Source organism: Podarcis erhardii (genome assembly GCF_964252035.2).
Source record: "Podarcis erhardii genome assembly, chromosome: 14".
Lineage (NCBI taxonomy): Eukaryota > Metazoa > Chordata > Lepidosauria > Squamata > Lacertidae > Podarcis > Podarcis erhardii.
In genome coordinates, this window is record NC_138503.1 from 43,645,656 (window position 1) to 43,661,361 (window position 15,706).

General features: G+C 42.7%; 1 protein-coding gene across 4 annotated transcripts in view; it reads right to left on the reverse strand.

Annotated features, from left to right (window-relative positions):
* TRRAP (transformation/transcription domain associated protein) overlaps positions 1–15,706 on the reverse strand; it is a 163,805-nt gene that overhangs the window by 132,743 nt on the left and 15,356 nt on the right. For all 4 annotated transcript variants that reach the window (XM_081839445.1, XM_081839444.1, XM_081839442.1 and 1 more), the window contains exons 12-21: positions 15,186–15,324; positions 13,796–13,874; positions 12,270–12,504; positions 11,036–11,363; positions 9,869–9,966; positions 9,495–9,689; positions 8,760–8,951; positions 6,173–6,338; positions 5,791–6,047; positions 2,429–2,629 (exon numbers count right to left, since the gene is read on the reverse strand). In XM_081839445.1, coding sequence (XP_081695571.1) covers positions 2,429–2,629; positions 5,791–6,047; positions 6,173–6,338; positions 8,760–8,951; positions 9,495–9,689; positions 9,869–9,966; positions 11,036–11,363; positions 12,270–12,504; positions 13,796–13,874; positions 15,186–15,324 — 1,890 coding nt within the window. The remainder of the gene's footprint in view (positions 1–2,428; positions 2,630–5,790; positions 6,048–6,172; positions 6,339–8,759; positions 8,952–9,494; positions 9,690–9,868; positions 9,967–11,035; positions 11,364–12,269; positions 12,505–13,795; positions 13,875–15,185; positions 15,325–15,706) is intronic.

Here is a 15,706-nt window from a genome sequence, read left to right on the forward strand (position 1 = left end):
CTGTCTTCCCAAGTGATGCGTAAAAATTTTCGGAGACACCGGTGATGGAATCTTTCAAGGAGCTGGAGATGGCGTTTATAAGTGGTCCATGTTTCACAAGCATATAGTAAGGTTGGTAGTACAATAGCGTGGTAAACAAGCATTTTGGTTTCCCTGCAAATGTCCTGGTCCTCAGGCTGGTAGCTACTGATAGCCTTATCATCTATGAATTTGTCTAATCCTCTTTTAAAGGCATCCAGGGTTACAGCACAACTTTGTGAGAGCAAGGTTCACAGTTTAACTACACGCTCTGCTTTCTTTTGTCTGCCCCATAAATATCTGGAAGGACCTTTGAGCTGATCCAGCGATACTAAACATAAATCTGAGATCTGAAGTCACTGAGACACACACACAAAACGTACAATGCTGTTTTCTCTATTTAGGTAAAGGAAGGTCCACAAAGGAATCTAGAAGCTTAGGAACATTTGCTCCTTCCTCCTGCTCTGCACCGACTTCAGCTGCACACTCTTCCTTGCAGTGTGGCAAAGGTTTGCTCTCCAAAATGGTTTCCTTACAAGCCTTCTCAGAAGAGTTAAAGAGAAAGTGAGCCAAGCACTTTGCACACACTGTAAATGGCAAAATGCTGCTTTAAGCATCTCATAAGGAAAAATCAAACTTTAGTACAAAAAACCTTGTGTGACAGCAAAAAAGCACTCAGGAAAGGCATCTTGGAGTCTGAGACCAACTTAATGACAATTTATAGGAGTCCTTTTACGGCAACCACTCTGTGAAGCTCCAGGGCTCATGGTTTTGCCGACCCAAGGCAACCCAATAAAAGTTATCATCTCGACTTACTCTCTGATTTAATACACATGCACACACAAGTATGTTTTTGCTCCAAGATGAAGCAAGCAGGCGCCCAGAATAGGACATTGATCAAATGTAATCCAGCTGAAAAATTCATCTGAGAGCCATGAAATAAGAAATTTCATTGCCTAAGTGATTGTGAAAGGAAATCCAATCATCCATGCTTAAATGCTGGAGATAAAATTATGTAGATAAAAGTGACCTTTGAATGCTAAGGACTCACCCCCCCCCCCCAACAACAGAGCCACTCTTGTTTGCAGGGGGGAAATAGTATTTCCAGTCATGAATGAAACTGGTCTCTTGCCTCTCCTACACAACCTTTCTCAAGTTTTCAATATAAAAAACAATGAGTTTTCCACAGACCACTGAGGTGGAACTTCTCTCACTATACAAGGCTAACACGAAAGATGGATTTCTTCTGTTGGCACTTCATTCCAATTCTTGAGAGATCAACTGTTTTTACTTCCAGCTCTGTGAATGCATAGTGTAAACAGACATTGCTTCCTACTCAACCCGAAAAAGCTGGCAGGAATTTTATTTAGTATGGGCATATCTACAGCACTTTTCGTTTTATGGCTGTCTATGCAAAGACAGATTTCTAGTCTATATTCAAAGTAAAATAATGGCGTAGTTGAATTCAGAACTGCAGTGATGTAATGCTAAGGGGGAGAGAAATTTAGCCAGAAAGGTTTCACTTACTGTCTGGCAACAATGAGGTGAAAATATCCTGTCTTGGCGCAACAAGATAATTAGTCCTATTTATAAAAAGCATTAATGGCGAGGAAGAGAAGAGGCCAAATTGGATCAAAGCTTAGACATCGTGACCTGCCAAATGCTGTTAAGCGATTCAAGAGTTCACAGCCGGGATGCAAGCCCAACAACAAAAATATGCAAACTAAAATATAGCCATCATGTAAGTGGCAGGTTCTGTTGGATTAATTTGCAAGAAACCTCAAACCATGCAAGTATTTAACAACTAGCACTACATACACAAACACGAAATTGTTTGCCTTAGTCTACTATGTCCTAAATAAAGACTCAGAAATTTTATAGGCCACAGCAGGATTCTCCTCTTACCACCATTATGAGATCTGACAATGCCCTGCTGAGCTGATCATTTGTGAACCAAGTTTTCACTATGATGGCAGAAAGAGATCGAGCTACAGACATATGCTCCACACCTGTGCAGCAATGGATTTTAGATGGGTCTCAAGTATAATGGAATCATCATGCAGCCCACACAGACTTAATACAACAATCCTAAACATATTTTTTAAGAAGCAAGCTCCAATTAACACCTTCATGTTTCACAAAGGTTGCAACAGGCATCAACAAGATCTTAAGGAATTTCTCTAGCATAAGTAGTCTGTTATCGGCAGCCGATGGAACAGACTTCCTCAAGATGGAGCCTTCCTGATGCTTTGGAATACTGCTCCCAGCAGGGCAAAGGTCAGGGATGATAGGAATTGCAATCGGAAAACATTGGGAAAGCACCAATTTGGAAAAGGCTACAGCAGAAGCCCTTCTAGAATATTTGTGGAAAGGAAATTATTTTGCTACTGGCATAAATATTAAATCTTACCTTCTCCATTGGGAGCTGGATCGATGCTTTGCAGTCGGAGAACTCCGCCGTAATACTGGGGCCTTGAATCTCCGTCACGACATACTGCAACTTCTGAGACTCCTTCAGCATTTTTCTGTTGCTTCCACCAAACTTGCCAAGCACACGATAAGCAACGTGGGAAATGTTCTCTGCTGGATTGCGCAGTGTCCGCCACAAAGCCTTGGAAAAAAGTTTTAAAACATCCATGTGTAGTTCAGAACAATGTTGGTTCAAAAGAATGCCATATGCTGTACTTTTTTAATTTTGACAGTGAATCCTGGGAGACCTACTCCCTGCCTTGCAGGTCTTTCCCCACCTGCCCGGGGGGGGGGGGCTGCCTGAATCAGCTGCAAAAGCTGAGTCTGCTGAACAGACTCTAGAGTTGGGATATTGTTTAGGGGACTTCGTGGTGGTAACCGGGAGCAGGTCTGTTTCTGTTATTAATTCTTTGTATCTTTAGTTTACACTTTGTGTGGAAATTGTTGAATTTGGTTGTGTATCTTTTTCATGCTTTATTCATTGCTTCTGATTACTTTCATTACGTTGCAATTATAAATCTTTTTCATGTTGTAAGCCACCTTGAACTATGGAAAATTGTGATGTGTACATGTTTTGTAAGCCACCCTGGACTCAGATTTGCTCAAAAGTACAAAAATATTTTAAATTAACTGTTAATTAATTTGGGGAAGAGCCACAGCTGAGTGGCAGAGCATCTGCTCTGCATGCAAAAAGGGTTCAATTCTCAATATTTCCAGGCTGGGCTGGGAGTATCACATGTCTTTAACCCTGGAGATCTATGGCTAGTCAGAGTGGAGAATACTGAGCTCAATGGACCAACAATCTGACTTCTTATGGTCCCAATTAAAGCTTCCCAAGGCAGCTTCTTATGGTCCCAATTAAAACAAATAAAAATAAACATGAACATGAACACTTTCAAATCCATTTCACAGCAAAGTGAGGAAAGACACACAAAAACAGAGAAAGATAATCCTTGTTATACACCAACATGACTAAACAATTCAGGATTTTCTCTAGTCTCCCACCCTTGGCCAAAAGACAAATATTAGTATTTCACGTTAACATTTTTCTAGGGTACAACAACCTACATTTTCATTCGTTGAAGAAAGGGGGGGGGGCAGAACTTAGCAACAAACAGTAAGAGAAAAAATGTGCAGAAAGCCTTTGAAAAGTTCAAAATACAAGTGAAACTCCCCACAAACCACCTCAAAGACATAGTTCAATACAGCCACCACCTCAGTTGTCAAACGTAATCCGTTCCAGAAGCCCGTTCAGCTTCCGAAATGTTCAACAACTGAGATGTGGCTTCCGATTGGCTGCAAGAGCCTCCTGCATTCTAGCGGAAACTGTCTCAGATGCTTGGCTTCCGAAAAACGTTAGAAAAACACAACATTTACTTTTGGGTTTTCAGGAGCCGAAATGTTCCAAAACAGAGGCATTTAGGAGCAGAGGTTTGACTGTATCACAGTAGGTTCAGGACCTCACAAAGTAGCACAGCTAGCCAAAGAGATGAATTAAAACCCCTATATTTTACACATACCTGCATTAGCCGGCCATTTTGCTATTACATAAAACAAAAGTCGAAAAGAGGACACAACCCCCATTTAATAGGAAAGTTTCTTTCTATCATATGTGGTGGGAATGTGAGAAGATGAAAAAATTCTGGGATTTAATATATTATATAATGAATTGAAGAAACTTTTTAAGTACACATTCCCGAAAAAGCCAGAGGCTTTGTTATTGGGTATAATAGGGGAGGAAATCAAAAAAGAGGATCAAAATTTATTTCAATATGCCACAGCAGCAGCCAGGATTCTGGTAGCACAAAAATGGAAACAACAGGAGATACCAACAGTATTAGATTGGAAGTCTAAACTTTCTGAATATATAGAATTGGCTAAAATGACCTATAAAATCCGAGATCAGAAAGGGGCAAAGTTCGAAGAAGAATGGGGTAAATTTGTTTTGTACATAAAAATAAATTGTACAAGTTTAAAAACTGTAGTGGGTCTGATATAAACCTTGTGATGTGTATAGAGAGGGAATAAGAACCTGCAGGAGAAGATATGTTCAACATCTTTATGTTCAACATCTTTATCAACGACTTGGATGTTGGACTCAAGGGCATCCTGATCAAATTTGCAGATGACACCAAACTGGGAGGGGTGGCTAACACCCCAGAGGACAGGATCACACTTCAAAAACGACCTTGACAGATTAGAGAACTGGGCCAAAACAAACAAGATGAATTTTAACAGGGAGAAATGTAAGTACTGCACTTGGGCAAAAAAAATGAGAGGCACAAATACAAGATGGGTGACACCTGGCTTGAGAGCAGTACATGTGAAAAGGATCTAGGAGTCTTGGTTGACCACAAACTTGACATGAGCCAACAGTGTGATGCGGCAGCTAAAAAAGTCAATGCAATTCTGGGCAGCATCAATAGGAGTATAGCATCTAGATCAAGGGAAGTAATAGTGCCACTGTATTCTGCTCTGGTCAGACCTCACCTGGAGTACTGTGTCCAGTTCTGGGCACCACAGTTCAAGAAGGACACTGACAAACTGGAACGTGTCCAGAGGAGGGCAACCAAAATGGTCAAAGGCCTGGAAACGATACCTTATGAGGAATGGCTAAGGGAGCTGGGCATGTTTAGCCTGGAGAAGAGGAGGTTAAGGGGTGATATGATAGCCATGTTCAAATATATAAAAGGATGTCACATAGAGGAGGGAAAAAGGTTGTTTTCTGCTGCTCCAGAGAAGCGGACACGGAGCAATGGTTCCAAACTACAAGAAAGAAGATTCCACCTAAACATTAGGAAGAACTTCCTGACAGTAAGAGCTGTTCGACAGTGGAATTTGCTGCCAAGGAGTGTGGTGGAGTCTCCTTCTTTGGAGGTCTTTAAGCAGAGGCTTGACAACCATATGTCAGGAGTGCTCTGATGGTGTTTCCTGCTTGGCAGGGGGTTGGACTCGATGGCCCTTGTGGTCTCTTCCAACTCTATGATTCTATATGTATTAAGAAAGCTGAAGCGGGGAAGGAGGGAAGTCGAGGCGTGAATCTGCGCAATGTAAAGAAGATGGTACAAAATGTAGACTTTAAAAGACTGTTTTATTTTGGTACACTTTATTTCTTATCTGTTATTTTTTATTTCTTTCCCTGTTTATGAAAAATTATTAAAAAGCATTTAAAAAATAATAATAGGAAAGTTTCTTCCCGTGTTCTATCACCGCCAAAGAGATGGCCATGGCTAAAGCAAAGCAGTCCAGATAATTGAGCCAACACTGACCTCTAAAGGTCCCTTCTGATAACTGCACCTTTACCTGCATAAGCTCTGCCCGCACAGGTTGGATGTGATCATACAGGAAGTCTGGCTGTAGGTTATCCACACACAGCTCCAAAGTCCGCAGGCCCTGGCTGACCAGCGTCTGGGATCCATTCAAGGCAGACACCAAGGGATCCATCAACATTGGCAAATAAGGAAGGAGGGAGCTCAGTCGGACTGGCACAGTGAGGCAGAGCTCTACAAACAGATCCTTCATGTGTTGCTTATGCAGGCCACTCTGCAGCATGTTAAGTCCTGAAATGTGACAGCTGGCGTCAATAACATCCCAGATTTGCTACCAACAATCATGGACATTAAAAGGCGATGTATATCTCCTCCCCGCCCCCCGCCCCCCGCCCCCGGCTGGCATCTGCTCTGACCTTGCAGTAGGTTTGGTAGCAAGGGCAAAAATTCCTGATACAGGAGATCGTGGCTCCCTCCTCCAATCGATCGGAAGAGAGCTCTGAGCAGCAAGAAATAGTTGTAGGGCTCCTTGGCTGTCTGTGCAAGTTCCATGGAGCTGTTCACAATCTTGTGGAGGTGTGGCTGCAAAAAAAATTTAAAAAATCAAAAAACAGAATACAGGTTTTTCTTAAGGTGCACTCACACTGCCAGTTTCTTTAACAAGAAATCAGCAAAAAAATTCCGAGGGACGAAGGCTCTTTCCTGGGTCACTGGAAACATCCTTCATTTGAGGTTTTTAAGATGTTGGATGGCAGAGGTTGCTTAGTAGGGGAGTTGGATGAAATAACCCTCAGGATCCCTCCAAACTCTATTATTCTATGGTGGGTGAATTACCAAGCTTAAGGAAGTTAAAGTAAATAAATAACCAGGACATTTCATTCTCCTGCAAGCAACAGGAAGCATACCCGCACATCACCATGGCACTCTGGGAAATCAAGTGAGCAGATTTTGGGTATTTTCTCCCTCCACTTTTGTTTTTTACTTAATATCCAATGTGAAGAAGAGTTCTGTTGAAAGCTTGCAAAGTAACCTGGCTGAAAGCAAGCGAGTTTGTGTTTGGTCTGTGTCTGGATGGAAGACAGCCTACGAACTGTAGGGACATGGCTTAAAATTCTATCATGAAAGGAAGGCCAACTATAAAAAGGTACCAAATGATGCATCCATGGAGGCAGATAAGGCTATCAATGACTACATGGAACCAGAGGCAACAGTGCCACTGAATGCTACTCACTAGGGGACAAACAGTGGAGGAGAGCTGATACTACTTCCAGAATGTGCATGATTGTTAAATGAATAAAGTGGAGATATGCTTATTATAAAAGGAAGGGGAAGCCAAAAATGAAGTCCTGGGGATCATTGAACTGAGTCAATGAGCTCTGCCCCAGTTTCTGAAGTATGCCGTACCACTTGTCATCCTATTTCCTTATTCTCTCACACAGAACTGCACCAAGCAAACACACAATGCACAAAGGGACCAACATGATTAGCACAGTACAATTTGGATTAATGCATCCTTAGAAATACAGAAGAAATTAAAAGCCTTGTGCACGCTATTACAAAAAAAAGAAGAAGACAGATCGACAAGACTCAGCCCAGGTACAAACTCTGAAATAATTATGGGTTTTATTAACATCTAAAGGCCCTAGACCTTGCTTCACAATTGCTGCGAATAGCTTTCATCACTCAAATTAAATTGTCTACTCAAGGCCACACCATCAATTCTTGAGAATCAAATAATTTAACAGGCATGGAGTGGCGACGGCAGTATATCACACCATTTAAATTGGATTTGCCGTTTATAAAATGAAAGTGACCTTGGTTCTGGCAGCAGAATAAGGGAACACAATGCATCAGAGGCAGGATGCCTTACACATTTGGGGCTCCTTTACAAGACAGGAAGTGCTTGAGTTCAATTATTAATCCACGAATAATCAGGACTTCCTGGCAGAGGAGCAAAATAGTGCACTCTGTATTTAAAACAGGAAGCCGTCAAAGTCCAATAAGGAATGAACAGTGCCAATAAACTCTCATCGGAAGCAAAGCAGCTTTGTAAACATTGTTCAGGAACCGAATAACAACTTACATTCATCCAAATGTAAGCCTGGATGAATTCTATTCCCCCCACTTTGAATAACAAACTTTCCTATCTTATGTCACAAACTGCTTTTAATTGGTTTACCCCTTAATTCATATATATATATACAGTAGAGCCTCTATCTGTGATCATAATCTGTTCCGGAGTCTGTCCGGAGGTTGAAACAGGTCGCTGGAAGAGGCGCCGTTGTGCACAGGCAGCGATAGCGATCACCGCTCCAGCGCATGCGCGACCAGCAGTAAATCCGCTGGTTAGTTCCGGGTTTGCCGCAGACGTTGGGTGAAATGGATGCAAGCGGAGGCAGACATAAGAAGAGGTTTGACTGTATATAAAATCTACTAACAGTAACATCGAGAGCCTAGACAGTGGCTTTAGAGAACTCTCAGGCAGTGTTTTCTCATTATCATGACGTAAACTGGGTTACAGAGATGTATTTTTAAAAAAATCTTTTTAAAGCAGCAACTGGCTGGCACGTGGCCATCACTTTGTGCTACGCTGTATGTTAGACAATGGCTAAAACAATGAAATTGAAATCAAAACTGCTTTCAGAACTGCCCTCTGTTTCAAAAGAGGTTTGCTGTATAGCCTGATGCCTGAATGAAAGCAGCCTTGAATGCACAAAGAAGCCACCATGGCAATCTTAAGATGTCATGTTTTACAGAGAGTGCACCTCCTTTACAATGCAATCCTACACAAATCCACTCAGAAATACGTCCCACCGAATTCAGCAGGACTTACAAGGTAAGTGTATAGGGCTTGCAGCCTAAAGCTCAGAATCTATTGGGAACTACCCCTCTCTCTCTCTCTAAATATATATGTGTGTGTGTGTGTGTGTGTGTGTACATTTCAGAAGCCAACCCTGGGTGCATTAAGAGAACGCACCATTTTTACCTGTTCGCAACATTTACCTTAAGCATCTGTTCGTTTTCCGCCGCAAAAAGTGAAACGGAGCCAAAGACTAACTTGAAAAGTTTGAGATACAGGTTAGAGAGCTCCACATTGGAGCCCATCTCAGGCAACCGATCCAAAAGATACTCCACCAGGATTGTGGCAAACAGAGCTGAGGTAGTTGGGTTGGCCAAAAAAGAATTGGCAACAATCTGTCAAAAGGAGAGAATGAAACAATTAGGAATAACCACTGGCAATGATTTATTTTTTCAAAAAAAATTTGCTTAACGTTATCGGTCACTGAGTTGATTTCAAATTGTTTTCAAGTAGCTTGTCTTTTTACAGATTTCATTTCACTGACATCCCATTTGATTCCACAAGAAGGAAACAATTGTAGCAAGCTATGCATCAAATAACAGCTCCTCCAAACCACTGTCCATTTCCAATGAGGACAAGAGCTATTGTCAGTTCAATTTAGTGTTGTTTATTGCTTAACCCAGCCTTTACCAAGCTGCTGCCCTCCAGATGATTTGGACTACAATTCCCACCAGCCCCAACAAGCCCAGCCATGCTGGCTGGGGCTGATGGGAACTGAAGTCCAAAACATTTGGAGAGCACCAGGTTGGCAAAGGCTGGATCAGCCGTAAAGGCGATAGAATGACAAGACAGTGGCATGTTAACAAAGTAATCTTCCAAGCTCAACAGAAAGTATTTGTCAGGGCTCACACTACTATCAAGTACACAAAACATACTACCTGAAGGGCATAGTTCTTAGAGATTCTTTCAACCATGTACGGAACTGTCGTCTGGAAGATTTCTTTAAAAGTCAGAGCATTCATCATTGTGAAGACGCCGGCAAAATGCTCTAGGACCTCCTTCTCCTCTTTCATCCTGACGGTCTGGCAATTTGCAACTCGGATGTACGTCTGCCCATTTCCAGCTATTTGAACCTTTTGCAGTGGAGACACAAGACAGGATTCAAGTCAACATGCATCCCCACTACCATTTGTACTGGATTTCCGTCCCAAAACATCCAAAGCAATTGAAAAGCCGCAAATTTAAAAATGATTTGAAATAAGCCACGGAGATTAAAATTACAAAGCAATTAAACAACAGCTAGGATACGTGCCTGATAAATATCCAAAGCTTGCATTGCATATTTGACCAGCTTGATGTATATCTGTGTCTCTTTAGGTTGCAGCTGCTTATTGGGAATGAACTGAGCTTCTGAAAAAAGAAGAAAAGGAATTGAAAGAGAAATTACTTTTACTACTAAAAAGTGTGCACCTGTGCAACAAAATGGGAAAGACTAGAGCTGCTCACAACAATTAATCGATCCCCCAGTTTAATCTGCTTCAAAACTTTGAATTTAAAAGGTACCCCCAATTAATCAGACATCACATTTAAATATGCATATGATTAATTTTAAAATGGGTGCTTGTATTTCTGTATTAATACGCTGTTCACAGCTTTGGGGGCCTTTTGTCAGGGAGAGGCAAACGGCGAAAGAGCTAAGGGAAGAGACCAGCACTTATAGAGAGCCGAAAGAGATAATTAGTAGTCTGTCGTCTGACAGCGAAAAGGAGGCAGGGAGGGGGGAGGCTGAGCACGGAACTAGTTATTCTTTGAACAGAGGAAATCAGAGGCGGAGTTTCCGCCGACTTGCATGCTGGGCAAGAAAACGTAAAAAGAAACCAGACGAGGCATCTTTGCCGACAGGGTCGGACATTGCTTTGAAGCTCTGGAAACGTTCTTTTGAACTTTGTAAATAAATCAAAAAGACTGTAACTGGCAGCGAGCCTGGAGTTTTATCTATGCCGGCTTTGGCAGCACACATCTCTCACACCTTTCATCAGTACACAAAGAAAGGCTAATGCAATAAAAACTGTAGACAGCAAACAGAATCTTAGCCAATTCTCCCTTCTCCCACATCACCTTAGAGGAGGAATTTCACCTACAGCACATGCATGCATCACCAAAGCGCAATGTGTGTTTCTTGTTTCAGAAATAATAACCCAGAACGTAAGAAGAGTCCTGCTAGATTAGGTCAGTGTCCCATCTAGTCTAGCATCTTGGTCTCACAGTGGCCAACCTAATGCCTACAGGAAAACCTGCAACCACCACCCAAGCACAGGAACACTCTCCTCTCTTGAGGTCTCCAGCAACTGATACATTCATATGCATGTTTTAAATAAATGGGTAACTAAAACCCATATGATTAATTGCTTTTTTAAAAAAAAAAATTGCACCACCCTAGGAAAAAAGCCCAGGTAAAATTTGAATCATGCTGCCTTACCACCAGGAGCTTTGCAAGAAGTGATACCCCAGGTAATCGTCTTGACACCGCAGACCAAGGTTTTCACCAAGCTTCGGCAATCCGTGACTTGGAATGTTTGCTTGTCTTCCTTCTCCTTCTCCCCTTGCTTCTCAAAGACAGGCCCTGGGGCAGGGGCCACGGGAGTGGTGGGAGCAGGGGACGGAACAGGAACCGGAGCGGCATTTCCTCCAGCCGGCACGCTGGGCAAAGCGGCTTCTCCTGCCCCAAGTTCAGACTGCGGCTTGCACTTTTTAAAGATCACGGAGAGCTGATAGCGGGCAATGGTGTGGAATTTAAGGACGAAAACCTGGAGGAGAAGCACCGTCACAACAAAGTGAGATTCATCATCTGAGTCTAGGTGTAACACCAAATCCGACAACCAGTGAAAGAGGCCGGAATGATACTGGTGTTCACACACACACACCTCCCTCTGCTAGAAGGCAAATCATCGCTTGCCATTAGAGCCGAACAAACTATGGTTTTGAACTTGTCCTCCAAACTGGGATTACAAAGCAGCTTCAAACTATGGTTTGCAATTCCCTGTATGAAGGGCAAGTGCAAGCCATAGTTTTGTCCATTCAAGTGTAATGACAACCGGTGGTTTGCCTCCTAAACAGGAGGAGAAAACTGCAGCACAAAATAGAAGAAGCGAATGTATGAGCCCAAGGGTGGTTTTCAACTCAGGTTTTAACTCAGAGTAGATCCATTAAAATTAATGGAGCTAACGTAAACATTCATTCATTTCAATGGGTCTGCTCCAAGTAAAACTTTGTTGAATAGCGCCTCCAGTCCCAAGTAGGTCAATCTACCTTTTCCATTTAGTTATACAGTGGTGCCCCGCAAGACGAATGCCTTGCAAGATGAAAAACTCGCTAGGCGAAAGAGTTTTCCTTTTTTTTTCAGGTGCTTCGCAAGACGAATTTCCCTATGGGCTTGCTTCGCAAGACGAAACGTCTTTCGAGTTCTTTCGAGTTTGTTTCCTTTTTCTTAAAGCCGCTAAGCCGTTAATAGCCGCTAAGCCGCTAATAGCCGTGCTTCGCAAGACAAAAAAAACGCAAGACGAAGAGACTTGCGGAATGGATTAATTTCGTCTTGCGAGGCACCACTGTATATTTAATTCCACCTCTTCAGCACAGAGGCCTCATTTCTGAGCAGCTATGTGATTTTAATGACTATTTTCATTCCAGCACCCCTACTTTAAATGCCACAGTACCTCCAACATCCTCATGAGGATGTCTCTGCCATTTCCATTTTCCTGTTCGCTCTTGGATCGAATGCAGTCCACGAGATTTAGCAGAAGTTTGCATGACATGGTCTGGATACTGCTGGGCAATGATTCGTCATCAATATTCTTAGCAAATAACTGGACAGCAAGGGAGAGGTCGTTGAGTGGCAAATGCTGTCGGACATGATGAACCAGATCCGCTAAAGTGCTGTATGCAAGGGGCCTGGGAAGACACAAAGAACAAATAAACTAGTTACTTTAGCCTAATATCTCCAGTTTACGTGTGAAGCCATCGTAGACGTCCAACACACAGTGATGAGGAGTGAAATGGTGGTAACCAATGCTAGTCCTACTCACAGAAGACCCATTGCAATTAATAAACAGGCCAATGGGCCACCCAGTCTAGGATCCTGTTCTCAAGGTGGCCAGCCTAGGAGAAGCATGCACACAGGACCTGAGTGCAAGAGCGACTCTCTCCACTCATGTGATTCTCAGCAACTAGTATTCAGAGGGATCCTGCCTCCGATGGCAGAGGTTGTTTGCATCTGCCTGTCTCAAGAGACAATGGGGTACACCTCCAGGGATAGAGTCAAACCGCTGTTAGCGGCACCGAAGTGACCTCTCTAGGGAGCAAGCCTGGGCAGTGTGCATGGAGGCCCTGGGCTGCCCAGATGGCAGCCCCTCATTGATGTAGTCCAGGCATGTCCAAAGTCCGTCTCGGGGGCCTAATAAACTGTGGTAGTTTATTTCCTGGGGTAAAATCCTCAGCACCTGCAACCCTTGAAAAAAGATCAAAAACATCAATGCTAAAAAAAGGTCAACAACTTTCGTTGGCCCTTTGGTCGGCCCCCACAGCCCTTCACTTCATCAAATCTGGCCCTCTTTGAAAAAAGTTTGGACACCACTGATGTCGTCCCAAAGGAAAGCAGAGCAATATGTTTGGCACCATCTTGGCTGCAGGAGTTGCCGAAGAAGGCATAAAAGGCGCCATCCAACCGTCTTGGGGACTAAACTTAGTAGAACAGAAAACAGCCATCATGGCACATGCAGGAAAAGATGCCTTGTACAACCATTAACTTATTAGCCGACCACGTGTAGAGAAGACACAATGGAGAGAAGAGAGGGACTGCACCTGCCAGCAATGCCAAACCATCTGCACATTCAGGGACAATTGAGAAGTAGAGCATAAGCACAGACATGATTGGGGATCTCAAAATGCATAGAGCTGTAGACTCTCCTTTCTAACAGTTCCCTTAATGTATGGACACCAGGGGACTGGGATGCCAGGAGCCTGTCGTGAGTAGGGTCTATAGGTGTGGTCCTCCTACAGCCTCCTTGGGTATAATGTACACATGGAGAGATAATGAGTGAGCAGCCCTTTTGCCTTTTTTCCTTCTTCAGCCAATAAATGGGAGCGCAGGTAGGACAAAGACCTGGTTATGATCTTGTGCACCCGCTAAAACATCCCATGCGATGGCAGCATTAACAGATAGAGAATAAGCTTCATTACGCACCTCAGGGTTTCGCGGGCCGTGTATCCAGAGCCTATTAGTATGGATTCATCAAACAATTTGTCCATGCACGGAATAAATTCTGTAGTGAAAAGTGACAAGAGAAAGTTGTCATGATACAGGCAACAAAACAAGAATTATTAAGCAGCTTTAATTAATGCAGAAGGCAGTCCAACTACTGGGCCACCAATCAAACATTTCCTGCAAAATTTAGCCTACCAAGCATGACTTTTAATCCTCGGGAGGTGGCAGTTCTGCCAAAAGTGAATTTAACATGCTACTCTCTATAATGAAGAAAAAATGCCGCAGGTATTTACTTAGCTTGCAAATATTTGTTTCCTTAAACTGATTCTGAGCACCCTGCCCAAGTTTACTGGAGTGGTACAAACATTAGGAGCATTCTCATCCCTCTCCAGATCAGCAGAAATACTCCCCTACGAAATTATGTTAAATGTATTAAGGAACACTAGTACAGAAAGATCTGACCAAGATGTGCTTCTGAAACCGTGTATTTCTACATCATTAATTTCTCTCATTGGTTTAAAGAGCTGAGGGTGATGTACATGCCATTTTACTTTATATTTCACTTCACAACAGCCTTGTGAGGTCGGCTAGGTTTGACTGAGAACATGAAAGCAAGAAACATGAGGAGATTAACATGCCCCTTTCAAGAGTCAAACATAGACGTTACTTTCCATATCATTATGCTTTTGTTAATGAGATAAACACATTTAATTAGCAATTAAGTTACAATCAAGACTGCAATCCTTAAAGGGAAGTGCAATATTAGGGGGTCTGTAGAGCTGGATCCCATGTGCAGAATTAAGCTAAGCTATACCTTTGTCAAATCACGATTTTATAGATCTATTTAGACAATCCAAAAACAGGTTTTATCCAGCACACACCATAAGAAAATGGGTGGAGAACAAAGAATGACTTCATTGTATACAATCCCATATTTCTGCTGTACAAAGTAGCTGTGGAAGAGTAGTGTAAACTCAAAAATTTTGTTTTTCCACTCTATAGGCTCACCAGCACCTTATGGGGGGCGAGGACTTTGCATTTAACTTGGCAGATTCCAGATGATTTTACATTTACCAATGTAAGATATTAAATTCCCAGGTACCAGCAGTCTGATTTGACCTGTTTGACCGGTTCCAGTTCATAGGCATGGCTGATTTTCTATCCACTTCATGCCAAGTGAAGCGAACTCAAACTAGCTCTGAAACTGCTGTGCTAATTGCACCCACTTGACTCTGGCAGCAATCATAAAGCAACCTTAACAAGAGAGGACTCGTAACACTGAGAACACAGAACCATACCTTGTGACCCACCTCTCACCATTTTCCCACCAACATATTCCAACTATTTAAAATATGCAAAAAGGACATACGGCTCCTCAGGTCCGTGGTCAGAATATGCTTGGCTGCGATGAGAAGCTCCTTTCTCAGGTGAGCTGTTTCTGCAGGACAGTTTGACAGCAACTGCAACATGCCTTTTACCATTTGCTGAGAATACTTGGCCACCAATTCCTGATAAAAGTAAAAATATAGATGCATATATTCCAGCTATATTTATGGCATATATAGGTTAAAATCTCAACTGAATCACACCCTGGTAGAGGCATCAATAAGGCTTACTTTCCACTGTGTATACAGAGGCCCCATCTACAGAGGTGGTGGAGTGGTTGTATTAAGCTGAGAAGGGGATAGGAATCCAACCAAAAATACAAACAAAAACCAAAATTGGGGAGTGGGTGAGAAGGAAAGCAAGGAGAGGGAATTCCTGCTTTCTTCTACCTCCTATGAATCCTCAGAAATCCCCAGTTATATGGCTTTGTGGAGAATCATTTGTCCTCAAGGTGCTGCTGAACAAAAACTCCCATAATCCCTGGTCATTGGCCATGCTTACTAG